This window comes from Mchenga conophoros, linkage group LG20, assembly GCF_057382185.1.
Source record: "Mchenga conophoros isolate Kocher_MC1m ecotype Shallow Benthic linkage group LG20, M_conophoros_male_GT1.1, whole genome shotgun sequence".
Classification (NCBI taxonomy): domain Eukaryota; kingdom Metazoa; phylum Chordata; class Actinopteri; order Cichliformes; family Cichlidae; genus Mchenga; species Mchenga conophoros.
Genome location: NC_140545.1, coordinates 35,419,492 through 35,445,629, shown reverse-complemented (window position 1 = coordinate 35,445,629; position 26,138 = coordinate 35,419,492). Strand labels below are relative to the sequence as shown.

General features: G+C 44.2%; 2 protein-coding genes and 1 long non-coding RNA gene across 3 annotated transcripts; all 3 read right to left on the bottom strand.

Annotated features, from left to right (window-relative positions):
- Positions 1-942: 942 nt before the first annotated feature.
- LOC146551309 (C-type mannose receptor 2-like) lies at positions 943-13,147 on the bottom strand. Its single transcript, XM_085261023.1, has 6 exons — positions 13,108-13,147; positions 12,709-12,887; positions 4,078-4,291; positions 3,262-3,600; positions 2,906-3,006; positions 943-1,071 (listed from the first exon to the last, which is right to left on the bottom strand). Exons 1-6 carry the CDS (start codon positions 13,145-13,147, stop codon positions 943-945), a joined length of 1,002 nt encoding a protein of 333 aa, XP_085117149.1.
- A 5,996-nt stretch (positions 13,148-19,143) lies between these two features.
- On the bottom strand, positions 19,144-20,261 carry LOC146551308 (uncharacterized). Its single transcript, XR_014890125.1, has 2 exons — positions 19,660-20,261; positions 19,144-19,579 (listed from the first exon to the last, which is right to left on the bottom strand). It is a non-coding gene; the product is annotated as an uncharacterized LOC146551308 (long non-coding RNA).
- Positions 20,262-22,072: 1,811 nt separating this feature from the next.
- On the bottom strand, positions 22,073-25,884 carry LOC146551307 (C-type lectin lectoxin-Phi1-like). The gene is made up of 4 exons (XM_085258797.1): positions 25,713-25,884; positions 25,229-25,567; positions 24,599-24,690; positions 22,073-22,812 (listed from the first exon to the last, which is right to left on the bottom strand). Exons 1-4 carry the CDS (start codon positions 25,858-25,860, stop codon positions 22,693-22,695), a joined length of 699 nt encoding a protein of 232 aa, XP_085114923.1. The 5' UTR covers positions 25,861-25,884; the 3' UTR covers positions 22,073-22,692.
- Between the last annotated feature and the right edge of the window lie 254 nt (positions 25,885-26,138).

The window sequence follows — 26,138 nt, the reverse complement described above, 5'->3', positions numbered from 1 at the left end:
TCTGTAACTTAACAAAGCTCTTTATGTTAACCGTTATTTTCTTTTGCCTTGTCAACTCAAGATTTATGGTGTATACTAAGGTTGGAGGAAAAACACCAACAAATCACTCTTTACCTTGCAGAAAATGTTTATGTGAAGACCATCTGGTTTTTGTGTCAGAACTCAGGATGTAGGAGATCTCGGTAAAGATTTATTGTTTTTGTGAGTGCTTTTTTTATTGCCCTTGCTGAACAAAGGAATTTAACTGTCAGGACACCACCCCACCCAGTGGGCAGGGTCTGAACTGAAACTTATTGCCTGCCTATAAAAACTGTTGCACAGAAAATAAACTTTGAGTCAGTTTGGAATGACACCTAGAACAGTCTCCGCGTCTTCTTGTTCTTCCAAACTGCTCCCGGTACTCCAGCCGGTACCGTGATTAACCGTTGATCATGCATGAGAATATTTTAATTTTGTTATATGTTAAAGGATGAACTCTGCTTATCGCTGCCCATGTCTCGAAGGAAACCCGATCCACGGACGGAGATTTCTATCATGCATAAAGACATTATACTCTATTATATGTAAGTACAGTGTACATATGTCAAAAAGAACCCAACATTACGTTACTAATTTTGCCAAAAAATTCAACAACTTCCTGTTGAGTTGTGAAATAAACAGAATTAAAGAAACAGCACACATTAGCATTAACCAAGATTATCCAAGATTCCAACAATAATAAGACAAACTGCAGAATCTTCTCTTACTTTTAACCCTCTCAGGCTCAAATTAAACTTTTTGTTGCTAATGCACAACCAAGTCCTGCAGTGAGTAAAAAACCTCATAAAATATGTATGTGGGGTAATCAGGTTGTTAGTTTTTAACTGTTGCAAATCGGCGACGCCTGCCTCGAGAGGGTTAAAGGACACATATCGTTTGTTAAAGCTGACTTTCTACCAACATTTAACACTCATCATTTTTGTTTTTCTTCTTCTTCGTCTCCTCCTCATGGAAAACTTCTCCGTCTGACTGCTTCCTCCAGCTCACTGTGATGTCTCCATTCACTCCCTGGTCCTTCAGCTTCTTTTTGAGCTGAAACAAAGACGGAAAAAACGTTTGTCTAAGAGTTCGATTACAGCTCTTAATGAACTGTCAAACAACTCAGGGTTCAAAGGTGAAATGTTAACACAGTACTGTGCAAATGTTTCAAGCAGATGTGAAAAAATGCTGTAAACATTTTTTACAGAGCTTTCAGAAATGTAAATGATTGTTTATTGGCCCCAAATGTGTACTGCAGCAGGACCACAACCCCAAACATCTTCAGCGTGAAGAAGAACAAGTAGTACTGAAAGTGATGGTACGACCCCACAGAGCCCTGATCTCAACATCATGCAGTTTGTCTGGGATTACATGACGAGACAGAAGGATGTGAGAAGCCTACATCCACAGAAGATCTGTGGTTAGTTCTCCAAGATGGAACGACCTACCAGCCAAGATCCTTCAAAAACTGTGATGTGATTTAGATTTCACCTTAGTTCATTCACTGCATTTTGTAGGGAACGTATTTAATTTTAAAGTAAGTTACAGGGCTTTCCCTGCCTTTCTGGAGGGCTTATATTTCACTATAAACGATCTAATATGCAAATACACATAATTATGTATTATTATAATAGTGATATTAAAAAATGCAAACATTGTGTTTTAAAGAAAATACATTATATTAGATTTACATTTACAAAATGACAAAATGCTGATTTTTACAGCAGCAACATTATTGTATCTCTGCACTTTAAGCATTTAATAAGATTTCTGCCTGCACAGAGTGGATAGTCAAACAAACTGATTCATCATAAATACATTATTGTATATTTATTGCTTTTTAAAATTCTCATCACTTTATTATTAAAGGCACTAGGAATAAATAAGAAGGGAAGGATTGTGGATCAGTATGGAAAGTATATCTAGTATTCTGCAGAAGGTATAAGATGTCACTGTATGTATGTGCGTGTGTGTGTGCGCGCACGCTAAAGGTTGCGTATCCCTCAGTAGCTGGATTACAAAGCGCACAGACCTGTACCAGCTGTTGCATTGTGGAGATATTTTATTATAAAAACAATGCTCAACACAGTTGCAGTGTTTTGGTTCTATAACATTTTTCTATCATTACTTTATTATGGATTAGGTGCAAGAGTCGTTAAGTATGAATAATTAAATAACAGATTAATGCAATAGCAGACTGTGCCTTGTTCTTAGGTGGAGAGTGATAGATGAGATGAGGAGATGAAGGAGGAAGAGAGGCAAAGAGTGATTCACAGGCAGAGCCCCGTTTATGTCTTACAGTTTTGTTGTCTTATGGTTTAATCAGCTACCGTCTCTCCTATGGACTTCTTCATGTCTGCAGTCTCAGATCAGCACAGTCCTGCCCTCCAGCTCTATCAGCAGCAGGAGCAGCAGCAACGTTGTAGCCAACAGGCAGACATAGTCTGTTTGCTCTGCATTGTCCCCGCCCGATGACAGTGATATAACATGATGCGATTCCATACTAGATTCTAGATGAATGTGTGTTGTTGTTCAGCCTGGTTCTATGTGCCCATTTTTAACTTTAAGCACCTGCCCCATCAAACATCTCTGCACAGCCCTGGTCCTATGCACCACTCTTCATGGTTAGAACATGCTTAAAATAAATTGCAGAAAAAATTGAAATATCATACTTCTCTCAAGCATCTCTTTTTTTCCCCACATCCCATTTTCAGAGCCCATGAAAACATCAAAGTAGGAAGAATGAAACATGTGTACGCCTTCAAGTTTGCTGATACTGGAAACTTAGGACTCTACCTCTGTTTTCAGTATGATTTGTGAAAATGTCCCCCACATTAAATACAGACAACTAATCAATCCATAAAACATCTGTTACAGATTTGATTACCTGCTGCAGCATCTCATCCTGCACCGCAGAGTCCTGCAGACAGAGAGACGGGCTTTTCTCCAGCCTCACTTTCACCACATGTTTTGAAACAAGTGGCACAACTTCCTTCTGCTTTTCCTCTTCAACAAACAAAAAGCAGATTTATCAGTGACATGGACGATAATTGTTCGGATATTATTGTGAGACCTTTTGAAGTTGGCTGTTAGTTGCAGAGAAAGCTTAGTGTAACTTAGCATGAACCTCACAACAACACAAACAAACCCATCTTCTCACTTTCTTAAGAATAAGTCACTTTTTGTTAGTGCAGCGGGTTTTGTTATATCAGCAACTGCAATCAAAGTAAACCTGGAGGGTACCTGAGCCATTGTAGCAAATAAATCCTCTCTGAAAGTCACATGTATAGGATTCCCATTTTCCAGCAGCTCCAAAGTATAGTGCTGCACAATTATACGACACGACACTGCTAGGCTGGTTCACATTCCAGTATGTAAATGAGGTTTTACTTCCATCAGTCCACATCCAGCCTCTGAAAAGGCCGATCCAGACCTTTTGTCCTGCAGGTATCAGCTCCTTTATCTTCTGGTTCTCTGACATGTTTCTCACACTGGCCAGGTCTGTGTAATGACCTCTGCAGAAGCTCCGGGCCTCCGTCCATGTCATGGGATTGTTGATTAAGATAAAAGTCACATTAGCCCCTGAAACAGATCAAAGTGAAGTGCCATATAATATCATAAAATATTTTTGCAATACATTAATATGTAAAAAAACAAAAAACAAAAAGCATTACAGTCTAAATAAATCATATTAAGTGGTTAAGGTCTCCCTCTAAATCTGGGACTCTCCACCATTTGACCTTAGAACTGAAGAAGCTTCTCGGATGAGAGGGGAAACGTCTTCAAGCAACTTAAGGAGGTCCAGACGCTTTTCTTTGCAAGCTCCTTTGAGCCATCATAATATTTTGCATCCACTTGTGTCCTCAGTCCTAGACAGGCTGCACTTAATTTCTTAAATCCACAAGTCACGTTTTATTGCTTACATTTCAACTCTCTGATCTTTAGTTATCAATATGAGCTGTATGAAAAGAGATAAAATTGTGCAGCAACAGGCATAACTCATAGATGAAGAGCTGAAACTGGTTTGTGTTGTGGTCTTTAAACTGTTTAAATCCTCACCTCTGACACTGGAGCAGACTGCCATAACATTTAGATAACAAGGTACATCATTCCATTCTCCGGTACCGATCATCTGTCCACATTCTTCATTACCGTTCTGGTTGTTTGGGTCAACAGGTGCCCAATTTCTGAACTCAGCTTCACTGTTTTTGTAGACATCTGTGCCTGACATCGACCAGCTCCAAATCTTATTGTATAACCCAATCCAGCCATACTGCAAAGACAAATTTTAAAATGACTTCGTTAGCGTCCATAGCTAACATCTGTCTCGATCCCCCCCTCATGTTGCATATTCATATTTTGTGGGGACATCAAATTGACATAATACTTTTCCTAGCCACTTACCCTAACCATCAAAAGTGAATGCCTAACGCTTACCCTAAACCTAACCATAGCCTAATTGTAGCCCTGACAATAAAACCATATTTTAAGTCTCAAAAATGCCCCACATGCATATTAAACTTCATATTTCTGGTCCCCACAAAGATATGAATACACACACACACACACACACACACACACACACACACACACACACACAGTATATATATATATATATATATATATATATATATATATATATATATATATATATATATACACACACATGCATGGAGGGTTTCACCCCAAGTCCAGCACCCTGAGGCTGTACGCTAAGCGGAAGGAAGGGGGCCGGGGACTGGTGAGTGTCAGCACCACAGTCCAGGATGAGACAACGAACATCCAAGAATACATTGGGAAGATGGCCCCAACTGACCGAGTGCTCAGTGAATACCTCAGGCACCAGAAACCCAAGAAAGAGGAGGGAGACGAGGAACCATCATGGAAGGACAGGCCCCTGCACGGTATGTACCACCGGCAGATAGAGGAGGTGGCTGATATCCAGAAATCCTACCAGTGGCTGGACAAAGCTGGACTGAAAGACAGCACAGAGGCACTAATCATGGCAGCACAAGAACAAGCTCTGAGTACAAGATCCATAGAGGCTGGGGTCTATCACACCAGGCAAGACCCCAGGTGCAGGCTGTGTAAAGATGCCCCAGAGACAATCCAGCACATAACAGCAGGGTGCAAGATGCTAGCAGGCAAGGCATACATGGAACGCCATAACCAAGTGGCCGGCATAGTGTACAGGAACATCTGTGCCGAGTATAACCTGGAAGTCCCGAGGTCAAAATGGGAGATGCCCCCAAGGGTGGTGGAGAATGACCGAGCTAAGATTCTGTGGGACTTCCAGATACAGACGGACAAAATGGTGGTGGCTAACCAACCGGACATAGTGGTGGTAGACAAACAGAAGAAGACGGCCGTAGTGATCGATGTAGCGGTTCCCAATGACAGCAATATCAGGAAGAAGGAACACGAGAAGCTGGAGAAATACCAAGGGCTCAGAGAAGAGCTCGAGAGGATGTGGAGGGTGAAGGTAACGGTGGTCCCCGTGGTAATCGGAGCACTAGGTGCGGTGACTCCCAAGCTAGGCGAGTGGCTCCAGCAGATCCCGGGAATAACATCGGAGATCTCTGTCCAGAAGAGCGCAGTCCTAGGAACAGCTAAGATACTGCGCAGGACCCTCAAGCTCCCAGGCCTCTGGTAGAGGACCCGAGCTTGAAGGATAAACCGCCCGCAGGGGCGTGCTGGGTGTTTTTTATACGCCTTTGGAGTGGAGGATGGCAAGTTCGATTCCCGCCTGGGGTGTCTGTATCCAGCAGGGGTCCTAAGGCTAGGCCCCCCATGTAAAGCGAGCCTACCGCAGACATGAGCGAGACAGATAAATATGAAGGCATGCCTGGCTGGACATCGCCCTGATCAACCAGGTCTGCATCAGGTGTTGAGGAACCAGGGCACTCTGACGAGAAGTGGGCTACTGGAACAAGAAGGCATCATTGGGTAAGAGACAAAAACAGGGCGTTGTTGCAATGTTACTACGTAAGTAACCCTGGTGGAAGGGGCTACATGAATAGGATGAGGGACCTATGGATTCTTCAATACCCAACATCCACAATGACGGTGAAACAACTAGTAGCTCAGTGTTCCAACATTTAAAACAAGGTGCTGCTCTCACAGCTAGAGATTGATGAGTTACAACATAAATCTGTTCTTCATGCAACGAACCAAGGTGTAATCTCAGTGGCAGGGGAACAATATGAGAACAGCATCACCAAGGCTGGAGATGGAACAATACTGGAAGAGCATATGGGAGAAGGACGCAACCCATAACGGCAATGCTCAGTGGCTAGTGGATCTGAGGGCAGATCACAGAAACCTCCCTGAACAGCTTCCAGTAACCATCACAGTGGCAGATATCCAAGAAAGGGTTTCCAGTATGAAGAGTTGGACAGCACCAGGCCCCGACATGGTTCACGCCTACTGCCTGAGAAGCTGACTGCACTCCATGAGCGTCTGGCAGCACAAATGAACTAGCTGCTAGTTGACGAGAGACACCCGGAATGGCTAACCGAAGGTCGGACGGTCCTGATCCCCAAGGACCCCAAGAAGGGACCGGTCCCCTCCAACTACCGACCAATAACCTGCCTCAGCACCACGTGAAAGCTCCTGTCAGGCATCACAGCGGCTAAGATGAACAGGCACATGGCTCAATACATTAGTGGGGCACAGAAAGGGGCACACAACACCAGCTACTGGTAGACCGAACAATCAGCCGAGACTGCAAGACCAGACTGACCAACCTGTGCACTGCCTGGATTGATTACAAGAAGGCCTATGACTCAGTGCCCCACACATGGATCCAGGAATGCCTAGAACTATATAAGATCAACAGGATGCTAAGAGTATTCATCAGGAACTCAATGGAGATGTGGCGGGAACACTAGAGGCCAACTTCAAGCCATAGCACAAGTCACCATCAAGTGTGGAATCTACCAAGGAGATGCTCTGTCCCCACTGCTGTTCTGCATAGGCCTCAACCCCCTCAGTGAGATCATAGACAAGACTGGCTACGGATACCGACTACGGAGTGGAGCAGTTGTCAGCCACCTCCTGTACATGGATGACATCAAGCTGTATGCCAAGATTGAACGAGGCATCGATTAAATCTTGATGCACCAGGATATACAGCAATGACATCGGAATGTCATTCGGACTGGAGAAGTGTAGTCGGATGGTAACAAAGAGAGGGAAGGTAGCCAGAACTGAGGAGATCGAACTACCAGACGGCAACATTGCAGACATAGAGGACAGTTACAAGTACCTGGGGATCCCGCAGGCGAATGGGAACCATGAAGAGGTCGCTAGGAAAGCTGCAACCACCAAGTGACTGCAGAGGGTCAGGCAAGTCCTGAGGAGTCAGCTACACGGTAAGAACAAGATCCGGGCTATCAACACCTACGCCCTGCCCGTGATCAGGTACCCGGCTGGGATAATAAGCTGGCCAAAGGAGGAGATAGAAGCCACGGACATCAAGACAAGAAAGGTCCTGACCATGCATGGAGGGTTTCACTCCAAGTCCAGCACCCTGAGGCTGTACGCTAAGCGGAAAGAAGGAGGCCGGGGGGTGGTGAGTGTCAGCACCACAGTCCAGGAAGAGACAACGAACATCCACGAATACATCACGAATAAGGCCCCAACTGACAGCGTGCTCAGTGAATACCTCAGGCAGCAGAAACCCAAGAAAGTGGAGGAAGGCGAGGAACCATCATGGAAGGACAGGCCCTTGCACGGTATGTACCACCGGCAGATAGGAGAGGTGGCTGATATCCAGAAATCCTACCAGTGGCTGGACAAAGCTGGACTGAAAGACAGCATGGAGGCACTAATCATAGCAGTACAGGAACAAGCTCTGATCCATAGATGCTGGGGTCTATCACACCAGGCAAGACCCCAGGTGCAGGCTGTGTAAAGATGCCCCTGAGACAATCCAGCACATAACAGCAGGGTGCAAGATGCTAGCAGGCAGGGCATACATGGAACGCCATAACCAAATGGCCGGCATAGTGTACAGGAACATCTGTGCCGAGTATAACCTGGAAGTCCCGAGGTCAAGTGGGAGATGCCCCCAAGGGTGGTGGAGAATGACCAAGCTAAGATTCTGTGGGACTTCCAGATACAGACGGACAAAATGGTGGTGGCTAACCAACCGGATATAGTGGTGGTAGACAAACAGAAGAAGACGGCCGTAGTGATCAATGTAGCGGTTCCCAATGACAGCAACATCAGGAAGAAGGAACTCGAGAAATACCAAGGGCTCAGAGAAGAGCTCGAGAAGATGTGGAGGGTGAAGGTGATGGTGGTCCCCGTGGTAATCGGAGCACTCGTTGCAGTGACTCCCAAACTAGGCGAGTGGCTCCAGCAGATCCCGGGAATAACATCGGAGATCTCTGTCCAGAAGAGCGCAGTCCTAGGAACAGCTAAGATACTGCGCAGGACCCTCAAGCTCCCAGGCCTCTGGTAGAGGACCCGAGCTTGAGGGATACATATTAGTGCTGTCAATAGATTAAAAAAATTAACTAATTATTCTCACAATTTTCTGTAATTAATCACGATTAATCGCAATTACTTGATCAAGAGGCTGGTTGCAATTACATTTTTTCAACTTTAAACTCAAAGAATGTTAAATGCTTAAATTCAAAGAAAATTTGAATAGTTTTCTTCAATCTTTTAGCACAGGTTCTCTCCTGTGAAATACAAAAAAAAAACAACTATATAATAATAGGTAAGTATACACTAATATATAATATATATATTAGTGCTGCCAAACAATTAAAATGTTTAATCAGATTTATCACAGGGTTACTTTGGATTAATTTGTATTAATAACTATAAAATATTATCCATCCATCCATCCATCCATCCATCCATCTTCATCCGCTTTATCCAAGGCCGGGTCGCAGCAGCCTAAGCAAAGAGGCCCAGACCTCCCTCTCCCCAGCCACCTCCTCCAGCTTATACAGGGGAACACCAAGGCGTTCCCAGGCCAGCCGAGAGATATAATCTCTCCAGCGTGTCCTGGGTCTGCCCCGGGGCCTCCTCCCGGTGGGACATGCCTGGAACACCTCACCCAGGAGGCGCCCAGGGGGCATCCTTGTCAGATGCCCGAACCACCTCAGCTGGCTCCTTTCAATGTGGAGCATCAGCGGCTCTACTCTGAGCCCCTCCCGGATGGCCGAACTTCTCACCCTGTCTCTAAGGGAGAGGCCAGCCACCCTTCGGAGGAAGCCCATTTCTGCCGCTTGTATCCGCGATCTCGTTCTTTCGGTCACTACCCACAGCTCGTGGCCATAGGTGAGGATAGGGACAAAGATCGACCGGTAAATTGAGAACTTCGCTTTTACACTCAGCTCCCTCTTCACCACGACGGACCGGTGCAGCGTCCGCATTACTGCAGCTGCAGCCCCAATCCGTCTGTCGATCTCCGGCTCCCTTCTCCCATCACTCGCGAACAAGACCCCGAGATACTTGATGATAGGTTTTGTATTGTTGATTGTCATTTATGCTTAGAAACATTTACTCATATATGCTTAGAAGTATATAATCATTTGTAGATTGAAAGAATGTTTCATCCTAAGAGGTCTGTAACAACTCTGTGTAGCATGAAGGGGGGGTGAGTTCACTCCCCTACAGAGGAGAGATCGTATCTTCCTTTGCTGATTTATGGTATAGCAAACACACGTATATCTGTTTAAGTATAAGAGCCTTTTGTTTAGATAAATCTGCTAGACTTCTAGGCGCCAGCCTTGGGGAGGCTTCACAGGGTCACATCTTGACCTCACACACACACACACACACACACCTACATACACACACACACACACACACACACACACACACACACACACACACCTACACACACACACCTACATACACACACACCTACACACACACACATACACACACACACACCCACATACACAGGCAAGGTACTCTTTGTGTGAATGTAGACGTCATATGTTAATGAACCTATGCATATTCATGTAACCTCAATAAAAGGACAGTGGTACGGGAGAACGGACGAGAGCAACTGGGGTCAAGCGAAGGGACGGCGCTTTGTCCGGTTCTCTCCCGTATACGAGTAACATGAAGAAGCTTGCCTATTTGTGTCTTGCTTTGCGGTGTAATTATATTGTCTTCAACGTTCCAGCGAATAGGTTTATGCTACAAACCTATCACTTGAACTCCTCCACTTGGGGCAGGAACTCATCCCCGACCCGGAGTGGGCACTCCACCCTTTTCCGGCTGAGAACCATGGCCTCAGATTTGGAGGTGCTGATCCTCATTCCCGCTGCTTCACACTCGGCTGTGAACCGCTCCAGTGCGAGCTGGAGGCCCTCACCCGATGAAGCCAACAGAACCACATCATCTGCAAAAATCAGAGATGAGATTCTGAGGCCACCAAAGCGAAAGCCCTCCGCCACTTGGCTGCGCCTAGAAATCCTGTCCATAAAAATTATGAACAGAACCGGAGACAAAGGGCAGCCCTGGCGGAGCCCATCACCCACTGGGAATGAGTCCAACTTATTGCCGGCAATGCGAACCAAGCTCTTGCAACGGTTGTATAGGAATCGAATGGCCCGTAGCAATGGGCCATTGGACTGGGGCCTCTGCTAGATGTTCCCAGCACACCCTCACTACGGGTTCAGGTACACCGGGTCTGTCCAGCGTCCTCCCCCGCCACCTGATCCAACTCACCACCAGGTGGTGATCAGTTGACAGCTCAGCCCCTCTCTTTACCCGAGTGTCCAGAACATATGGTCGCAGGTCTGGTAATACGATTACAAAATCGATCATTGACCTACGGCCTAGAGCGTCCTGGTGCCACGTGCACTTATGGACACTCCAATGTTCGAACAAGGTGTTCGTTATGGCCAAACTGTGATTAGCACAGAAGTCCAACAACAAAGCACTGCTCAGGTTCAGATCAGGGAGGCCGTTCCTCCCAATCACGCCCCTCCAGGTCTCGCTGTCGTTACCCACGTGAGCATTGAAGTCTCCCAGCAGGACAACAGAGTCTCCAGGTGGAGCACCTTCCAGCACCCCCCCCCCCCCCCTCCCCAGGGACTCTAAGAAGGCTGGGTACTCCGAACTGCCACTCGGCGCATAAGCGCAGATGACAGTCAGATACCGTTCCCCGACCTAAGGTGCAGGAACAAACCCTCTCGTCCACCGGGAAAAACCCCAACGTACCGGCAGCAAGCCGAGGGGATATTAGAATACCCACCCCAGCCCGCCGCCTCTCACCAGGTGCAACTCCAGACTGAGACAGAGTCCAGCCCCTCTCCAGAAGACTGGTTCCAGAGCCCAAGCCATGCGTAGAGGAGAGCCCGACTATATCTAGCCGGTAACCCTCAACCTCACGCACTAACTCAGGCTCCTTCCCCACCAGAGAGGTGACATTCCATGTCCCTATTGCCAGTCTTGGCAGCCAGGGGTCAGTCCGCCAGGGCCTCCGCTCCTGGCCGCCACCCGGTACACAATGCACCCGACCCCTATGGTGCCTCCTGCGGGTGGTGGGCCTGCGGGAGGATGGGCCCATATCTCCTCTTCGGGCTGTGCCCAGCCGGGCCCCATGGACTAAGGCCCGGCCACCAGACGCTCACCCTCGGGCACCCTCCCTGGGCCTGGCTCCAGGGCGGGGCCCCGGTAACCCTATCCCGGGCAGGGTAAACTGTTCCCTCGATGTTCTTTTCATAAGGGTTTTCTGAATCGCTCTTTGTCTGGTCCCTCACCCAGGACCAATTTGCAATGGGAGACCCTACCAGGGGGCAAAAGCCCCCAGACAACATAGCCCCTGGATCCCTGGGACACACAAACCCCTCCACCACGATAAGGTAGCGATTCAAGGAGGAATAAAAGTGAATAATATTAAATATTATTCACTTTTATTCTATATTAATCGCATTTCATTTTGCATGAGCAAACAGACTCGAGATAAAAGGGAAAAATATACGAACTTAACATGTTTATTGAACATCTTGAACATTCATGTTAACAAAAAACTCTGTAAACATTTATCCAATCTCTCTGTCACTCTTGGGGAGGCACTTCAAGTCCTTGAAACAAGGAACCAAAGCTATATAAAGCGCGTGTTCTCAATGGTATTAACAGGTCTGCAGTTTGTTGCAATCCACTTGGCATTGTGTCAGTCAATATGTCCGAGGCAGACTTACTGAGTCCCCGATGTTCCGTGAGTGGTTTGTCTCAAGCTGGGTGACGCGTTAGCCAAAGTGCTAGCAGCATCCCCGACTATCGTATGCTTCTCATCAATGTGATATTTAAAGCTGGAAGTGCTTCAGTGAAAAGGAAACTCCTTCTTCCACAAGGTGCATAATACTTTATATCGGTCGACTGTTCCGTCTTGTTATTTTTTTAATACTCAAATTTCCCATCGAGAGGACCGATGTGTTCCAAATTGAGTTGATTGGTTCAGCTGCCTGTCACTACAAGATCAGCTGCCCATTTGCGCATGTGCGAAGGTAACTCTACTTGGACAAACGAAATGCGTTGACAGAAATATTTCAGGGATTTTGAGTAATTCTGCACTCCAGATGCGTTAATAATTTTAATCGCGTTGACCATGATGTGGGATTAATTTACTTTTACGCGTTAATTTTGACAGCGCACGCACACATACACGTACGTGTGTGTGTGTGTGTGTATAAAAACTCTAACAGAACTTACAAAGTTGAGATGATTGTTTGCGACTGCTCCGTCATTCAGGGTCTTCACATCCTCTGTGCTGCTAATAATAGCCAGGTCTGTGTATTTCTCTCTACAGTAACGCTGTGCTTCAGTCCAGTTCTTTCTAGAAGCAATGATATGGTACTGACGTTGAGCATTCAAGGTGATGGCACACAGCCCTGCAGTGACAGATGTAGAAATGAATTATATTTGAGATAAAACTTTGTAAATATACAACACAGCAACAATGCATTATTTCTTCTGCACTGAGGAAAGAAACAAAAACACTTCTTTTTACAGTAATGATGTTTGAAGTCTCACTGCTGTATACACATCATAAAGACAGCACATAGATCAAATTATTAAAGGTTAATTTAATAATTTCTAGAGAAAACTTACCTGATGTAGCTATAATGTACAGAAGAACTTTGTCCATCATTGTGCATCGGTTCTCACCTTCAGTTTGTGACTGTTGATGAAATGGATTTTAACTGTTCACACCTTAATGCAAAGTATTTATGCAAACATTTTTTTCATAGAAGGTATAAATCATCAGGCAGGAGTCAAGTCAAAACAAGGGACTACTGTTGTAAATAATATAGACCAGTATAACATGCAGCAAATTGCCATCAGTGACAAAACAACCTTTCCCACCTCCACCTCACTTCTTCAAATAAAAAAATGGGGACAAACAGACACAATCAGCAGCGGTGTGGCCAAGATGTATATGTCAGTTACTTAGAGACCCAACTGTATACATACATATCCTGTTCCTGATTGGGAGACAGAGCATGCTGCATGTTTTCTATTTATAACACAATTTCTCGTTTCTAAAGTTTAAAAGAAATTTGAAGCAACTGTTGCCTTGCTTTCTATCCTCACGTTACACATGGCAGTGAGACAGGTGTCTCTTTGTGCTACTGACAGAATGAAACTGTGTAGCTGATCAGGACTCACACAACATGAATGCAAACCAGTAGGTCTGGAGCTGCCTGGCTGCTATCTCATTCACAGGACTGTCAGCAAATTTTACTCTAATTTGACTGTTACTCTGTCAGTGTCAGCAACATCCTGTGACAGATAAAGAGGTACATACTTGAAAAGTATCAATCAAACATGACAGTGTTATTTTAAAGAAACTGCATAATTTTTTAATCACCAATCAGGTTTCACATTATGACCACTGGCAGATGAACATCGAGACATAAAACAGCTGATCTGTTGAGATTTGGACTTGACTAGACCCCTTAAGGTGTGCTGGCACCAAAGTGTTAGCAACAGATTCTTGAAGTCCTGTCATTTTTGACCTCCATGGATTAGAAGTGTTTGTGCAGCACATAGGTAGGTGGTACGTGTCTAAATAAAATCCACATGGATTGGATGAGCCAATGTTTCTCAGCGTAACATTGCCCAAAACATCATGCTGCCTCCATTGGCTCACAGAAGTGGGCTACTGGAACAAGAAGGCATCGGTGGGCAAGAGATGAAAACAGGGCGTTGTTGGAATGCTACTACGCAAGTAACCCTGGCGGAAGGGGCTACATGAATATTGGATGAGGGACCTATGGATTCTTCGATACCCAACATCCACAATGACGGCGAAACAACTAGTAGCTCAGTGTTCCAACATTCGAAAGAAGGGCCTGCTCTCACAGCTAGAGATTGACGAGGTACAACATAAATGCTACGGCAAGGGGGAGCCAGGACGCCAGGTCAGGGGGGAGATATCATCACCCCCACCCGAGATTGGGTACCAAGCCCCAAGTGCGATAGGAGAAGGATCGTTGAGTGCGAGAGGAACTGACCTGAAAGATAGGATCATGGCCAAGCTTGAAACCTGGACCCCCCGTAGCCGATTACCAAGATTACGTGAAGTACCCTCAGAAGGTCTGCTAGATGATGTTAATGCAGCACTACGGATGATACCTACAGCCACGATTACCGACACTAACAAGCTGATACGGCAGCAGTGATCAGTGAGATGCTTGGCTACAAGTTGAACAGCCACAAGGGGCAGTACCCTCCATGGAGAAGGAGGCTAAAGGCTAAGATCAAGGTAGCACGGAGGGAGGTTAGCCAACTATCGGAGTTGCAGAAAGGCGTGATGAGGAAGGTGCCTAAGAAGTACAGGAAGCTGTCCATACCTGAGGCCTTGGAAACTGCCAAGCAACGACTCACAGCCTTGGCCAGCCGCTTGAGGAGGTACACCAGACAGATAGAAGGCAGGAGAATAAACCATCTGTTCTCCACTGAACTCTCAGTGGCAGGGGAACAATATGAGAACAGCACTGTTCAGTGGGGAATTATATATAAAAAACACCCAGCACGCCCCTGCGGGCGGTTTATCCTTCAAGCTCGGGTCCTCTACCAGAGGCCTGGGAGCTTGAGGGTCCTGCAGTATCTTAGCTATTCCTAGGACTGCGCTCTTCTGGACAGAGATCTCCGATGTTGTTCCCGGGATCTGCTGGAGCCTCTCGCCTAGTTTGGGAGTTACTGCACCTAGTGCTCCGATTACCACGGGGACCACCGTCACCTTCACCCTCCACATCTTCTCGAGCTCTTCTCTGAGCCCTTGGTATTTCTTGAGCTTCTTGTGTTCCTTCTGCCTGATGTTTCTGTCAAAAGGCGATGCTCTGCATGTCAACAAGAAAACAGGGACTGTGACCATTGTTTCAAATGTGGCAGTGACTCTCACTGGGCAAAAGGATTTAAAGTAAGGGGAGCTCAGAAGCAGGGAAACTGGGCGGGGCTGTGACTGCGGGACAAGCCACAGCTTCAGCACCAATGTCCCAATGTGACAACATTCCCAAGGCCCAAAGCTTATCCCATGCATCACCAACTGACTTAGGAAATCCTAAAATTAGGAACCAACCCCCAAACGTGTTCAATCTGAGTACCAAAAAAAGAAAAGTAGCACAGCTCATGGGCAAAAAGTGTCTAGTATGGTGTAGAATGAACAACTGCAAAACACAGGCACTCTGTGACACGGGAGCCCAAGTTTCAATAATGAGTGTGTTACGTTCTTAGTCTAGGCGAGTATTGAACGCAACAAGAAGTTGGCCCACTCAAACACCACCCAAGCAAGAACACAAACAACAATATCTTTTAAAATGCTAAGTAGCCATTTATTTGCTTCAGCAGTGAGCAGTGCCAAAAATAACAAACAAAACTCCCTAATGGTCCCTACGCTTTCCTACACAAAATGAAAACCAAACAAAAGACAATTCTCTTACCTAACTTTCTACATGAAAAACAGGAGAAAACTTAATCAACAAAAATGGCTTCTCACGCCTACTAGGCTGCTGATGGATACCAAACTCACTGATCAGATTCCTGTAGCCAAATCCTATAATGCGGTCCCACATGCTCTCTATGATGAAGTAAAAAGTCACATTCAGGACTTGTTAAAAAAAGACTTTATCCGCAAATCAACCTCACCATATGCCTCTCCAATAGTGTGTGTGAGGAGGCGGGATGGAGGCCTGAGACTGTGTGTATAGGGGCCTCAATAAAAAGACAATTCCAGACAGACACCCTATTCCACGAATACAGGAAATCCTTGATGGACTTGGCGGTAATACGTGGTTTAGTGTGCTTGACCAAGGCAAAGCGTACTATCAAGGTGAAATCAGCGAAGACTTGAAAATATATACCACCTTCACAACACCCTGGGGGCTGTATGAATGGAATAGAATTCCATTTGGACTCACCAATGCGCCTTCAGCTTTCCAATGTAGTATGGAGGAAAGTTTAGAAGGCTTGAGGGACAAAATATGCACTCCATATTTAGATGATGTTTTAGTGTACAGTCAAACATTTGAGCAGCATATTGAAGATTTGAGATCAGTTCTCAAACGTCAGCAGGCTTGGGGCGTAAAACTAAGACCTGATAAATGTGACTTGTTTAAAAATGAGGACGGTTACAAAATGGATGAAAAAGAGGTACAAGCAGGACGAGCTTTGAAGGACAACCCACCGACAAACATTAAAGAGCTGAGAAAGCTTTTAGGATACTACCGAAGCTATGCACAAGATTTTTCAAGACATGCAATGTGCCTATATGATTTACTCTCAGTTGACCAAACACCAGCGCGGTCAGCCAAGGCGGGGCATGCTGCACCCACCCAAAAAAATCATATGGAGTGACAGCCACCCAAAAAGCACTAGACTATTTGGTGGATGTTTTGACTAATCCACCCGTGATGGCTTATCCTAAGTTTTGAGGAACCCTTCATTCTGCACATCGATGCATCAGAAGAAGGCCCTGGTGCAGTTTTGTACCAGAGGCAGGACAGTAAATTAAGAGTAATTGGATATGGATCAAGAACATTAACACAGGCTGAGAAGAACTACAGGTGGCACTCAGGGAAACTGGAGTTTTTGGCACTAAAATGGGCGGCGACTGAGCGCTTTAGAGACTATTTGTTATATGTTTCCTCAGTGACAGTATACAGTGACAACAACCCTTTAACCCAGGGGTGGGCAATCTCAGTCCACGAGGGCCGGTGTCCCTGCAGGTTTTAGATGTGTCCTCGAACCAACACAGCTGATTTAAATGGCTAAATTAGCTCAACATGTCCTGAAGTTCTCCAGAGGCCTGGTAACGAACTAATCATGTGATTCAGGTGTGTTGACCCAAGGTGAGATCTAAAACCCGCAGGGACACCGGCCCTCGTGGACTGAGATTGCCCACCCCTGCTTTAACCTATGTTTTAGGCACAGGTAAACTGAATGCGACAGGACACAGATGGGTTTCCGAGCTGGCTGATTTTAACATAACACTGAAATACAGACCTGGAAAAAGTAACGTGGATGCAGACTTTTTGTCCAGAACACCTTCTAGTATGAACTCATACATGTCAGAATGTACTGAGCTGTGTTCGCCTGAAGTGTTAAGCGCAGTACTGAATGCCATTGAAGCACAGGAAGAACAACAACTGGATTGGATATCAGCTATAACGTGCAATCGAGAAGTAAATAAAATACTTAGAGAAACTCAGCCAGGGCCCTGTTTCAGGAAGCCGGTTTGGAAAACTCAGAGTGAAAAACGACACTCACGGTTGAGTAACCCCGAACTGTCCAACTCGGAATATTCGGTTTCAGAAAGGCTGATAACAATTAGTTCAGTCAACGCGGAGTTGCTTTAACCCCAAGTGAAGCACGCGGACGAGGATACATAAAGCCCTGATTAGCGGAGCACAGATTAAGCGAGTCACCATGGAGACGGAGGGAAAGAAGGCGCGGTCAATGTATTTCACAGCGCTTGAGGCCGAAATTCTGATGGCAGCATATGCCGATAACATGCAAATTCCGCGGAAAAAAGTAACACAGCCACAGCTGCAAAAGAAAGTGAGCATGCATGGCAAAACATAGCCGACAGAGTCAATGCGTGAGTGTTAATATAAACATTGATCTAGGGATTTCCACCCATTTAACACGTTATTTTATCATATGTTATTTTATTTGTTATTTTATACATTTTATTTTGTGATGTGATGTGAGCGCAGGTGCAACCCAACAGGCCCCAAACGTTCCTGGCAGCAAGTAAAAATGAAATATAAAAATATAGTCCAAACAGGTAAGGTGTAATTGTATTATGAGCCATAGTGCTTGGTCTGTTTGTCCGATGTAAATCAATTGCAGTTAGAGGCTACATTAATTTTCTTTCTTTAAGCATTTATTGAAATTATCTGAGCACATTACAAGTACATATTTGCTTACTCTGTATGCTCAAATGTGGCCCGTTATAGCCAACAGAAAAAAAGCGGAGGCCTGAAAAACAGGTGGGGGTCCTCCACCACCACCACTCACAGAGGCTGAGCAGTTGGCCCTCAGCCAAAACAGTGGGCGCCCTGTGGCCGAAGGCATCTCTGCGGGGACATCCTCTGAGTCAATAACCCCGCAAGACACAAGTGCCTACATAAGGGGTAAATTCAAAATAATACATGATGTGCATACATCCTTTCTTCACAGTCACCTTTGCAGTGCTACTCATTCATTTGATAAACTCTTTACCATAATGAATTATTTTGTAGTGAAGTTATTTTCCGACTGATTTTGCCTTCCCTCAGCCTTGGTTGTCTTTGAGAGCATAATGACAATGAAGTGTAAGGTGACTGGTATGTTTGTTAATTGCCATTTGGTCCCTTGTAAGTTATAAGTGACCTGTATAAACCTCATATTCTATCAGTTGATGGTGATGGTGTACTGCATCTGGTGCAGCCTCCTGTTGAGCCAGACCAACATGCAGTTGTGAGTAATACTCCACAGATTATATGAGTTTACAGTAGAACAGCAATGTTGTTAATTTCTTTACTACAGGAAAATAATGAAGAAACATTGACAGCTGTTACAGAGGAGGAAGCAACAGAGACACTTTATGAGGTTTACATCTTTTAATACTTTGTGTACAGGAAACACAGGCGACCAATAAAGCCAGTTGAACAAAAAATCTGTTTATTCTTCTTTCAACATGTTGAGGTGATGGGTCAAAAGAAATGATTGTGACATATGGTGTCTCTGACTGCGCTTCCATCTTGTATGTCCGTGGGAGGGTCAGGATGTTCATGGTTTGGATCACTGCTGATGTTTGGTTCAGAAGGACAGTGTTCTCCTCTAATTGTGGCAATGTTGTGAAGAATCACACATGCCACAATAATGTCACATGCCCTTTCTGGGGTGACCCTGAGTCTTTGCAGGCACTGGAACCGGGCCTTAAGCATTCCGATAGTCATTTCAACTCTGGCTCTTGTCCTGCAATTAGCCAGATTATATCGCTGCTGTGGGCCCGGTTCAGGGTCAGGGTAAGGGGTAAGCAAATAGGGTAAACATGGATACCCCCTATCACCAAGCAAGTAGCCAGTGAACTCTCCTAAGACAGAAGGGTACACTTCAGTTCAAATGTCCCTGAAGCAATTGGTCTTTATATATTTTAAAGTATTCTCAACTCACCATGTCCAAATTTTGTGCTCAGTGTACATTCACGGAATATTTGTGAGTCATGGACAGAGCCTGGCCACTTGGCTTCCACATTTGTGATAATGTTGGCAGCATCACATATGATCTTCACAGTGCAGAGAACACAAATTAGCATCCATTACTATAATGAAATAATTTGTTAGTTTGACATGCTACAGGGAACTATGTACCTGTACATTAATGCTGTGGAAAGACTTCCTGTTCACATAGTCTCCTTCATTTACTGAAGGAGCAATGATTGGAATGTGAGTGCCATCTGTACAGCCAATCACGCCTGGGAACCGTGGGAATAAATGTAAAATTTAAGTAGTAGTTCAAGTATCACCACATCATGAATTAAGTTCTGTTCATCCTGCTACCTGCAATTTTGTGGCATCCCTCTTTGATAAATCTTGTGGGTCTATGACCGGGGAACACCACAAACGAGTACAGGAGACGTTTCAGTGCAACTGTAACATTCCTGACTGCCCGACAGACGGTAGCCTTGGAAACGTGCTCAGCGTCACCAATATTATACAGAAAGCTCCCGTTTGCAAAAAACCGAAGTGCAATACAAATAATATGTACAGAACTGAGAGCATGTCCGGGATGTGTCACATGAGCAATATTAGGCCTGAGGATGTTATCCAAATAACTTATAGATTGTGCTGAGAAACGGTAACGTTCACACAGAAAATCATCAGGAAATGATAAAATGTCCAAACGCGCTCTGATCACTCTCTCCCGGCGGAGAGCTCTGCGGAGAATTTGGGCTTCACGATCTACTGGCTCTTCAAGGAAGTGGCACGCCATGTCCGACACTTCCTACTGTCAGGTTTCCGACAAAGGGGCGGAGACAGTCAGGGTTAGTTGTAGTAAACCTGCTAGGGGGCAGGTTAGCTTCACGGAGTGTGTCGTCATAGTGACTCACTCAGGCTGCAGCTGAACTCGCTTTGTGAAACCGAAAACCCAGAGTTTTCGTTAACTCAGGGTATACTTACTCAGTTTTTCCACTAAACCGGCTTCCTGAAACAGGGCCCAGATGTGAGAATCACAACACAGGAGCTATTACAAGCTCAAAAGCAGGACTCTGCCGTAGCTTATGTTCTCAACTTAAAGAGCACAGGTGCAAGCTTTGACAAAACATCAGCGACCAAAAATCCTAAAGTAAAACAGCTACTACATGAGTGGAAAAAGCTGTTTATTTCAGATGATGGGTTGCTGATATGAAAGATTGTGACTTATACTCAGATTGTGATTCCAGAATCGAACAAAGAACTGGTGTACAAACACCTTCACTGCGAAATGGGTCACTTGGAGGTGGACCGTGTGATGAATTTGGCAAGGAGTAGGTTTTATTGGCTGAATATGTACAAAGATATTCAGTTTTTCATCACACGTGTGCAAATGTAATATTCAGAAAAAAACCTACAGTTCAGCGTAGCGCCTCCATGTGTCACATGCCGGCTACTGCACCCTTTGAAATGGTTTCAATAGACTATGTCCATCTCGAAAAGAGCAGGGGAGGGTATGAGTATATTTTAGTGTTACAGGACAACTTCACCAAGTTTGCTCAAGTCTACTCTACACACAACAAATCTGGCAAAACAGCAGCAGATAAAAATTTTAATGACTTTTCCTTGAAATTTGGTTTTCCTGGTAAATTGCATCATGATCAAGGCAGAGAATTTGAAAACCATTTATTCAAACAGCTGCAGAAGTACAGAGGAATAGCTAATTCAAAGACTACACCCTACCATCCACAGGGGAACCCAGTGGAAAGGTTTAATCGCACCGTGCTGTGAATGCTGCGGACCCTGGATGAGGAAAAGAAAGAAAACTGGAGTGACTATGTAAACAAAGTTGTGCATGCCGATAATTGCACAACTAGTGACAGGATACTTGCCTTTTTATTTACTCTTTGGTAGACATCCACGTCTCCCTATTGATGTAATTTTTGGACTGAGTGAGACAAACAAATGCAAATCAGGATAATGATGAGCCGGCCCATCTCATAATATTCGTGCTGTCAGCTTTAATCTAGTTAAAATGACGCTAACGCCATAACCGCACCAATGTGCAAGTCTCCGTTAGCAAGTTCGCCCCGTGCGTGGGGCTGACCTGCTTTTGTGAAGAATGCGCCATCTTTACAGCCTCAATCAGCTTCTAATTCTGCTTCTACTGCATCAAACACTCAGTGGCTGTCTGTAAAGTGTGTTACGATTTCAAAATTGGGGATGGAGACAAGAGAAAAAAACCACAATAACAACACTGGTCCGGCCGGGTTAAGTCAAACGATGATTTTAATAGTCACACGCGTGGGAGATGGACACCGTACGCAGACAGCCTCAGATCTCAAAATGGTGGAGCATTGATCAAACTCTTATAGCCTCTGGTGCCCCCACCTTATCATAAAAGCCTAAACATTCACATGCTTTCTCTCACACGGCGCCTAAGCTACGACCTTGGCTCCCCGTTTATCTGCTCCTGCTGAGATGGGGCAGAAAACTCCAGCATATTCTGTTCTCTTCTAATCACACAAATAAGGCGATGACTTTCTGCGAACAGTATTTCTTATAACTCAGCAGTATAATGCATCATAAAACAATATCATTCATCCACAATAAATCAGCAGTCTAATGTAATGCAAATCAGTTTAACAAATGCAATAGTTATCAGCTTCTTCTAATTCAGGAGAATAATGCAAACTAAAACTACATAATAATTCACAATCTTTAATTAGGGGTATAACATGGCATAAAATAATATTATAGTCTAACAAGTGCAACAGCGAAAAACCGCATGTATTAAAATTACAGTGAACTGTCACCAAATACCCAGCAAACGTCTTGTGTTTTAAATGTTAACAGGTAAGAATAAAACTATGTAAAACTATGCAAAGACATCATAATTAGATTTTTGTTTTGTTTGGATGATGATATTCACACAAAGCATAGAATAATATGATAATATGGCACAATAGCACTTGAAAGGTCAAAGGCGAAAGCAACATTTCTTGAACTATTTTCACACGATGCTCTTCTTCTTCGTTTCCTCGTCCTTGTGGAAGACCGATCCATCTGGCTGCTTCCTCCAGCTCAGTTTGACGTCTCCCTGTACTCCCTGCTCCTTCAGCTTCTGTTGGATCTGACACACACAAATACTTAACATTACTCAGACAATAATATACACTAAATTCTTCAGAATCTATTTTTAAGAGAAGATATTTAAATTTGCAGTAATATTTCACAAGAGAGTTGATGACTAATAATAATGTCTAATAAAACTACAAAAGCACATGAGATTGGTCCAAATATTGGAAATGAAATATATAAAAAGTTATTATAATGTGTGATAAAAATAAAACAATCCCAGGTGTAAATGTGGCACAGCTACTCTTAAAGGAGGACTATTTGAACACCTTGTGCTTTTCAGACTCTGGTTACTATTTTTTGATCGCTCTTTGCAAGCGTCGTACTGACCACGTGTACTTGTCATGGTCCTGGGTCGTGCGACCCAGTGTTTTGTGTTTAACCTATTTTGATGATTATTGTTTATTGTTTGTTTAGGTTCACTAGGTAGTCCAGCCAGTTGTATATATTACCCTTGCATTAAGACTCCCTTGCCCTTCGTGTGTTTATGTCTGTGTGTCTTGTATTGTCAAGTTCATGCTGTCAGTTATGTCATCTCTCCTGTACTAAGTCTCCCCGGTTCATGTGTCATGTCTAATCTCCATGTTTCCTGTTTTACTTTGAAAGCCTGTATTCACTGTCAGTGTAGTCAGTTTCACCCCTCCTGTCCTGTCGTTAAGTTCATGTGTGTCAGCTGTGTTCCCATGTGTGGCCACTTCCCCTGATCATCCCTCATGTGTATTTAGTCTCTGTGTTTCATACAGTCTGTGTCGCGTAGTCTGTGTTCTCACCCCCATGTTTTCACGGTCAGTCTTTTCAGTGATCATCTTCGTCTCTGAGTTTTCTTAGTTTGTCACAGTATTAGTTTTCCCAGTTTAGTTATAGTTTAGCCACGCTATCCCTGCTGTGTTTGTACTCCTGGTCTTCAGTCATATTAAAGGCTCGCTTTCTGTTAAGCTCACTCCCGTCTACTCACTTGTGTACGCTCCTGGGTCCATTACACACACCACCGCACGGCCTGTCTCTGCAGACCGTGACAGTACTTTTATATCTGTGACTTCAGTGGATCTTAAACTTGTGCACAGAGCAAGCACTCGTGGATTAAATCGAACCTCATTTTCATAACCAGGACTACAACAAGCTACAAACCAGAGGCCAAACGGGATCATGGTCCTAAGCTGAGGAATTTGGCTTGAACACTGTGGGCTGATGATTTTCACAGTACTCGAAGGATTGCTCCCCACAGCTTCATCTGCCAGGATGAAACAGACTGACACTCATGGCTCTTACATATAGTCTAACTGAGAACTCAAAACCTGACTCAGCCTAAGGTACATGAGCTGAAGGAGGTGTCTGTGCAAACAAGCATGACAAAACATTTTGTGTAGACAACTTTAATACACAGATGAAATCATCTCTAATAGTCAGTGTTTTGAATATTGAAGAAAAATGTATTCATATGCTGTAATAAAGCACTTGTTTAGTGATCAAGTAGAAGTAATACGCTGCTTTAAGTTTGATTTGAGAAAAATTCTTGTTTCTATATTGTTGTGAAGCAGATACAGTCGACTGGCAGTTTCAGTGACACATCACGAGGACAGACCCAGAAGTAGTGAGAGTCTTAAGTTGTTCACACAGTCGTGCAACTGAATCCAGCCAGATTGTTAGGTCCACATTCAGTGTTGTGATAAAGCTGCAATTCAGTGAGAGCTTCAATTTTTAAATACATGCACACATACACAGATGTATGTGTGCATGTATAATCTCTCTCTCATGTATATTAATAAATAAACATGACTTGCCTGGTTCAGCATGGCTTCCATCACATCAGGGTGGGTCAGATCCAGACCGGAGTTTATCAGGTTCACTTTCACCACTTCCTTGTAAACAGGTGCTTTTAAAATAAGAACAAATTGTTACATCCTTCATCAGCTCTATCTTTCACTTGCATTTTCATATTCTGCTTTTAAATGCATAATTTACTTGCAATAAAAAACTTATGAGTGCCAAAATCTCAGATTAACCTTCCTGGTGTGTTGTTTGCTGTTTTAATATTATATTTAAGCGACAACGAGAAAACAGAAATGGCCCATTTGTTATGACCCATCCTGTCATACTAATATTCACAATAATTTTACAGTGTTCACTTCAAACCTCTGAACTGAACACAACGGTTGATGCAGCTTCCATCACAACACTGAATGTGGGTCTGGCAGAATAAACTGTGTGACCACTTGAGGTTTCTGGGTGACAAAATGTGAAGCCAGCAGCTAGGAGCTCACTGTACAGGACTGTTTTCTCACATACAGTTACTTTCACATATTGAGCAGCTGCCACCACAACAGCGGATGTACAGCAAGAACCTTTTACATTAGGGTGTAGTTTGTAAATTGTGACCAATAGCAGCCAATGTTTCAGGTAGTAATGCTTACCAACATTGCAAACAAACTCCTTCTGTGACTCACAATTCCAGTCCTCCCATTTTGCATTTTCTTCAAAGTTTGCTGCCACACAAAGCTCTGGTCCATTCTTGTTATTGGGTTCATTTGTTTTCCAATATGTAAATGAGGAGTTACTTCCATCCGTCCACTTCCAGGACTCTCGGAAAAGGCCGATCCACACCCTTATCCCTGGAGGTACCAGGTTATCTATCTTCTGGTTCTCTGTCATGTTCCTCACACTGGCCAGGTCTGTGTAATGAAGTCTGCAGTAGCTCTGGGCGTTCGCCCATGACGTTATAATGTCAATGAAGACAAATGTCCTAGTCGACCCTGAAAACAGACCATACTCAAGTGCTGTGTACAACTGTAAATGCATTTGTAAGTCTAAACAATTAGGCCGTTGTTGAAACATCAATAAAAGCACAGAACAGGACCTGTTTTGTTCTAAGCTTCTAGTTAAGTTGAAAATCCTCACCTCTGTTATCAGAGCAGACGAATCTGTACCCATTCGTACAAGGCTCATTAACCCACTGTCCATCAAGCATATATACGCAGTATTCTATAACCCATTTGTTATCTGGTTGTCCAGGTGACCAGTTTCTGAACGCACTGGTTTCTGACATTGACCACCTCCAGCTATTGATGTCATCATACAGCCCGATCCAGACTCTCTGAAAGCACCAGCGGGTTTGTTTCATTAGACATAAAATATATGAGTTAGGCTGTCAGATTATCAGTAAGCACTGATATATACAGTATAAAACATTTCATATCTTGTGATATTTTGTAATTTAGTTCTTTAATTTTTTCCATTTTTATTTATAAAGATTAATACAAATTAAGAAAATCTCAATTAATTTGTAGATTTTTGCATCACAATTTTTCTGTCAAAAACATTTTC

What these genes read in the sequence shown, in the direction of transcription:
- LOC146551307 (XM_085258797.1), bottom strand. Translation starts at nt 25,860, where the DNA reads ATGTCAGAAACCAGTGCGTTCAGAAACTGGTCACCTGGACAACCAGAT. An exon ending in GGAGTTTGTTTGCAATGTTG is followed by an intron (nt 24,691 to 25,228) that starts GTAAGCATTACT and finishes TTATTTTAAAAG; the next exon opens with CACCTGTTTACAAGGAAGTG. An exon ending in TGGAAGCCATGCTGAACCAG is followed by an intron (nt 22,813 to 24,598) that starts GCAAGTCATGTT and finishes TGTGTGTGTCAG; the next exon opens with ATCCAACAGAAGCTGAAGGA.
- LOC146551309 (XM_085261023.1), bottom strand. Translation starts at nt 13,147, where the DNA reads ATGATGGACAAAGTTCTTCTGTACATTATAGCTACATCAG. An exon ending in CAAACAATCATCTCAACTTT is followed by an intron (nt 4,292 to 12,708) that starts GTAAGTTCTGTT and finishes TTGTCTTTGCAG; the next exon opens with TATGGCTGGATTGGGTTATA. An exon ending in TATTTGCTACAATGGCTCAG is followed by an intron (nt 3,007 to 3,261) that starts GTACCCTCCAGG and finishes AGCAGAAGGAAG; the next exon opens with TTGTGCCACTTGTTTCAAAA.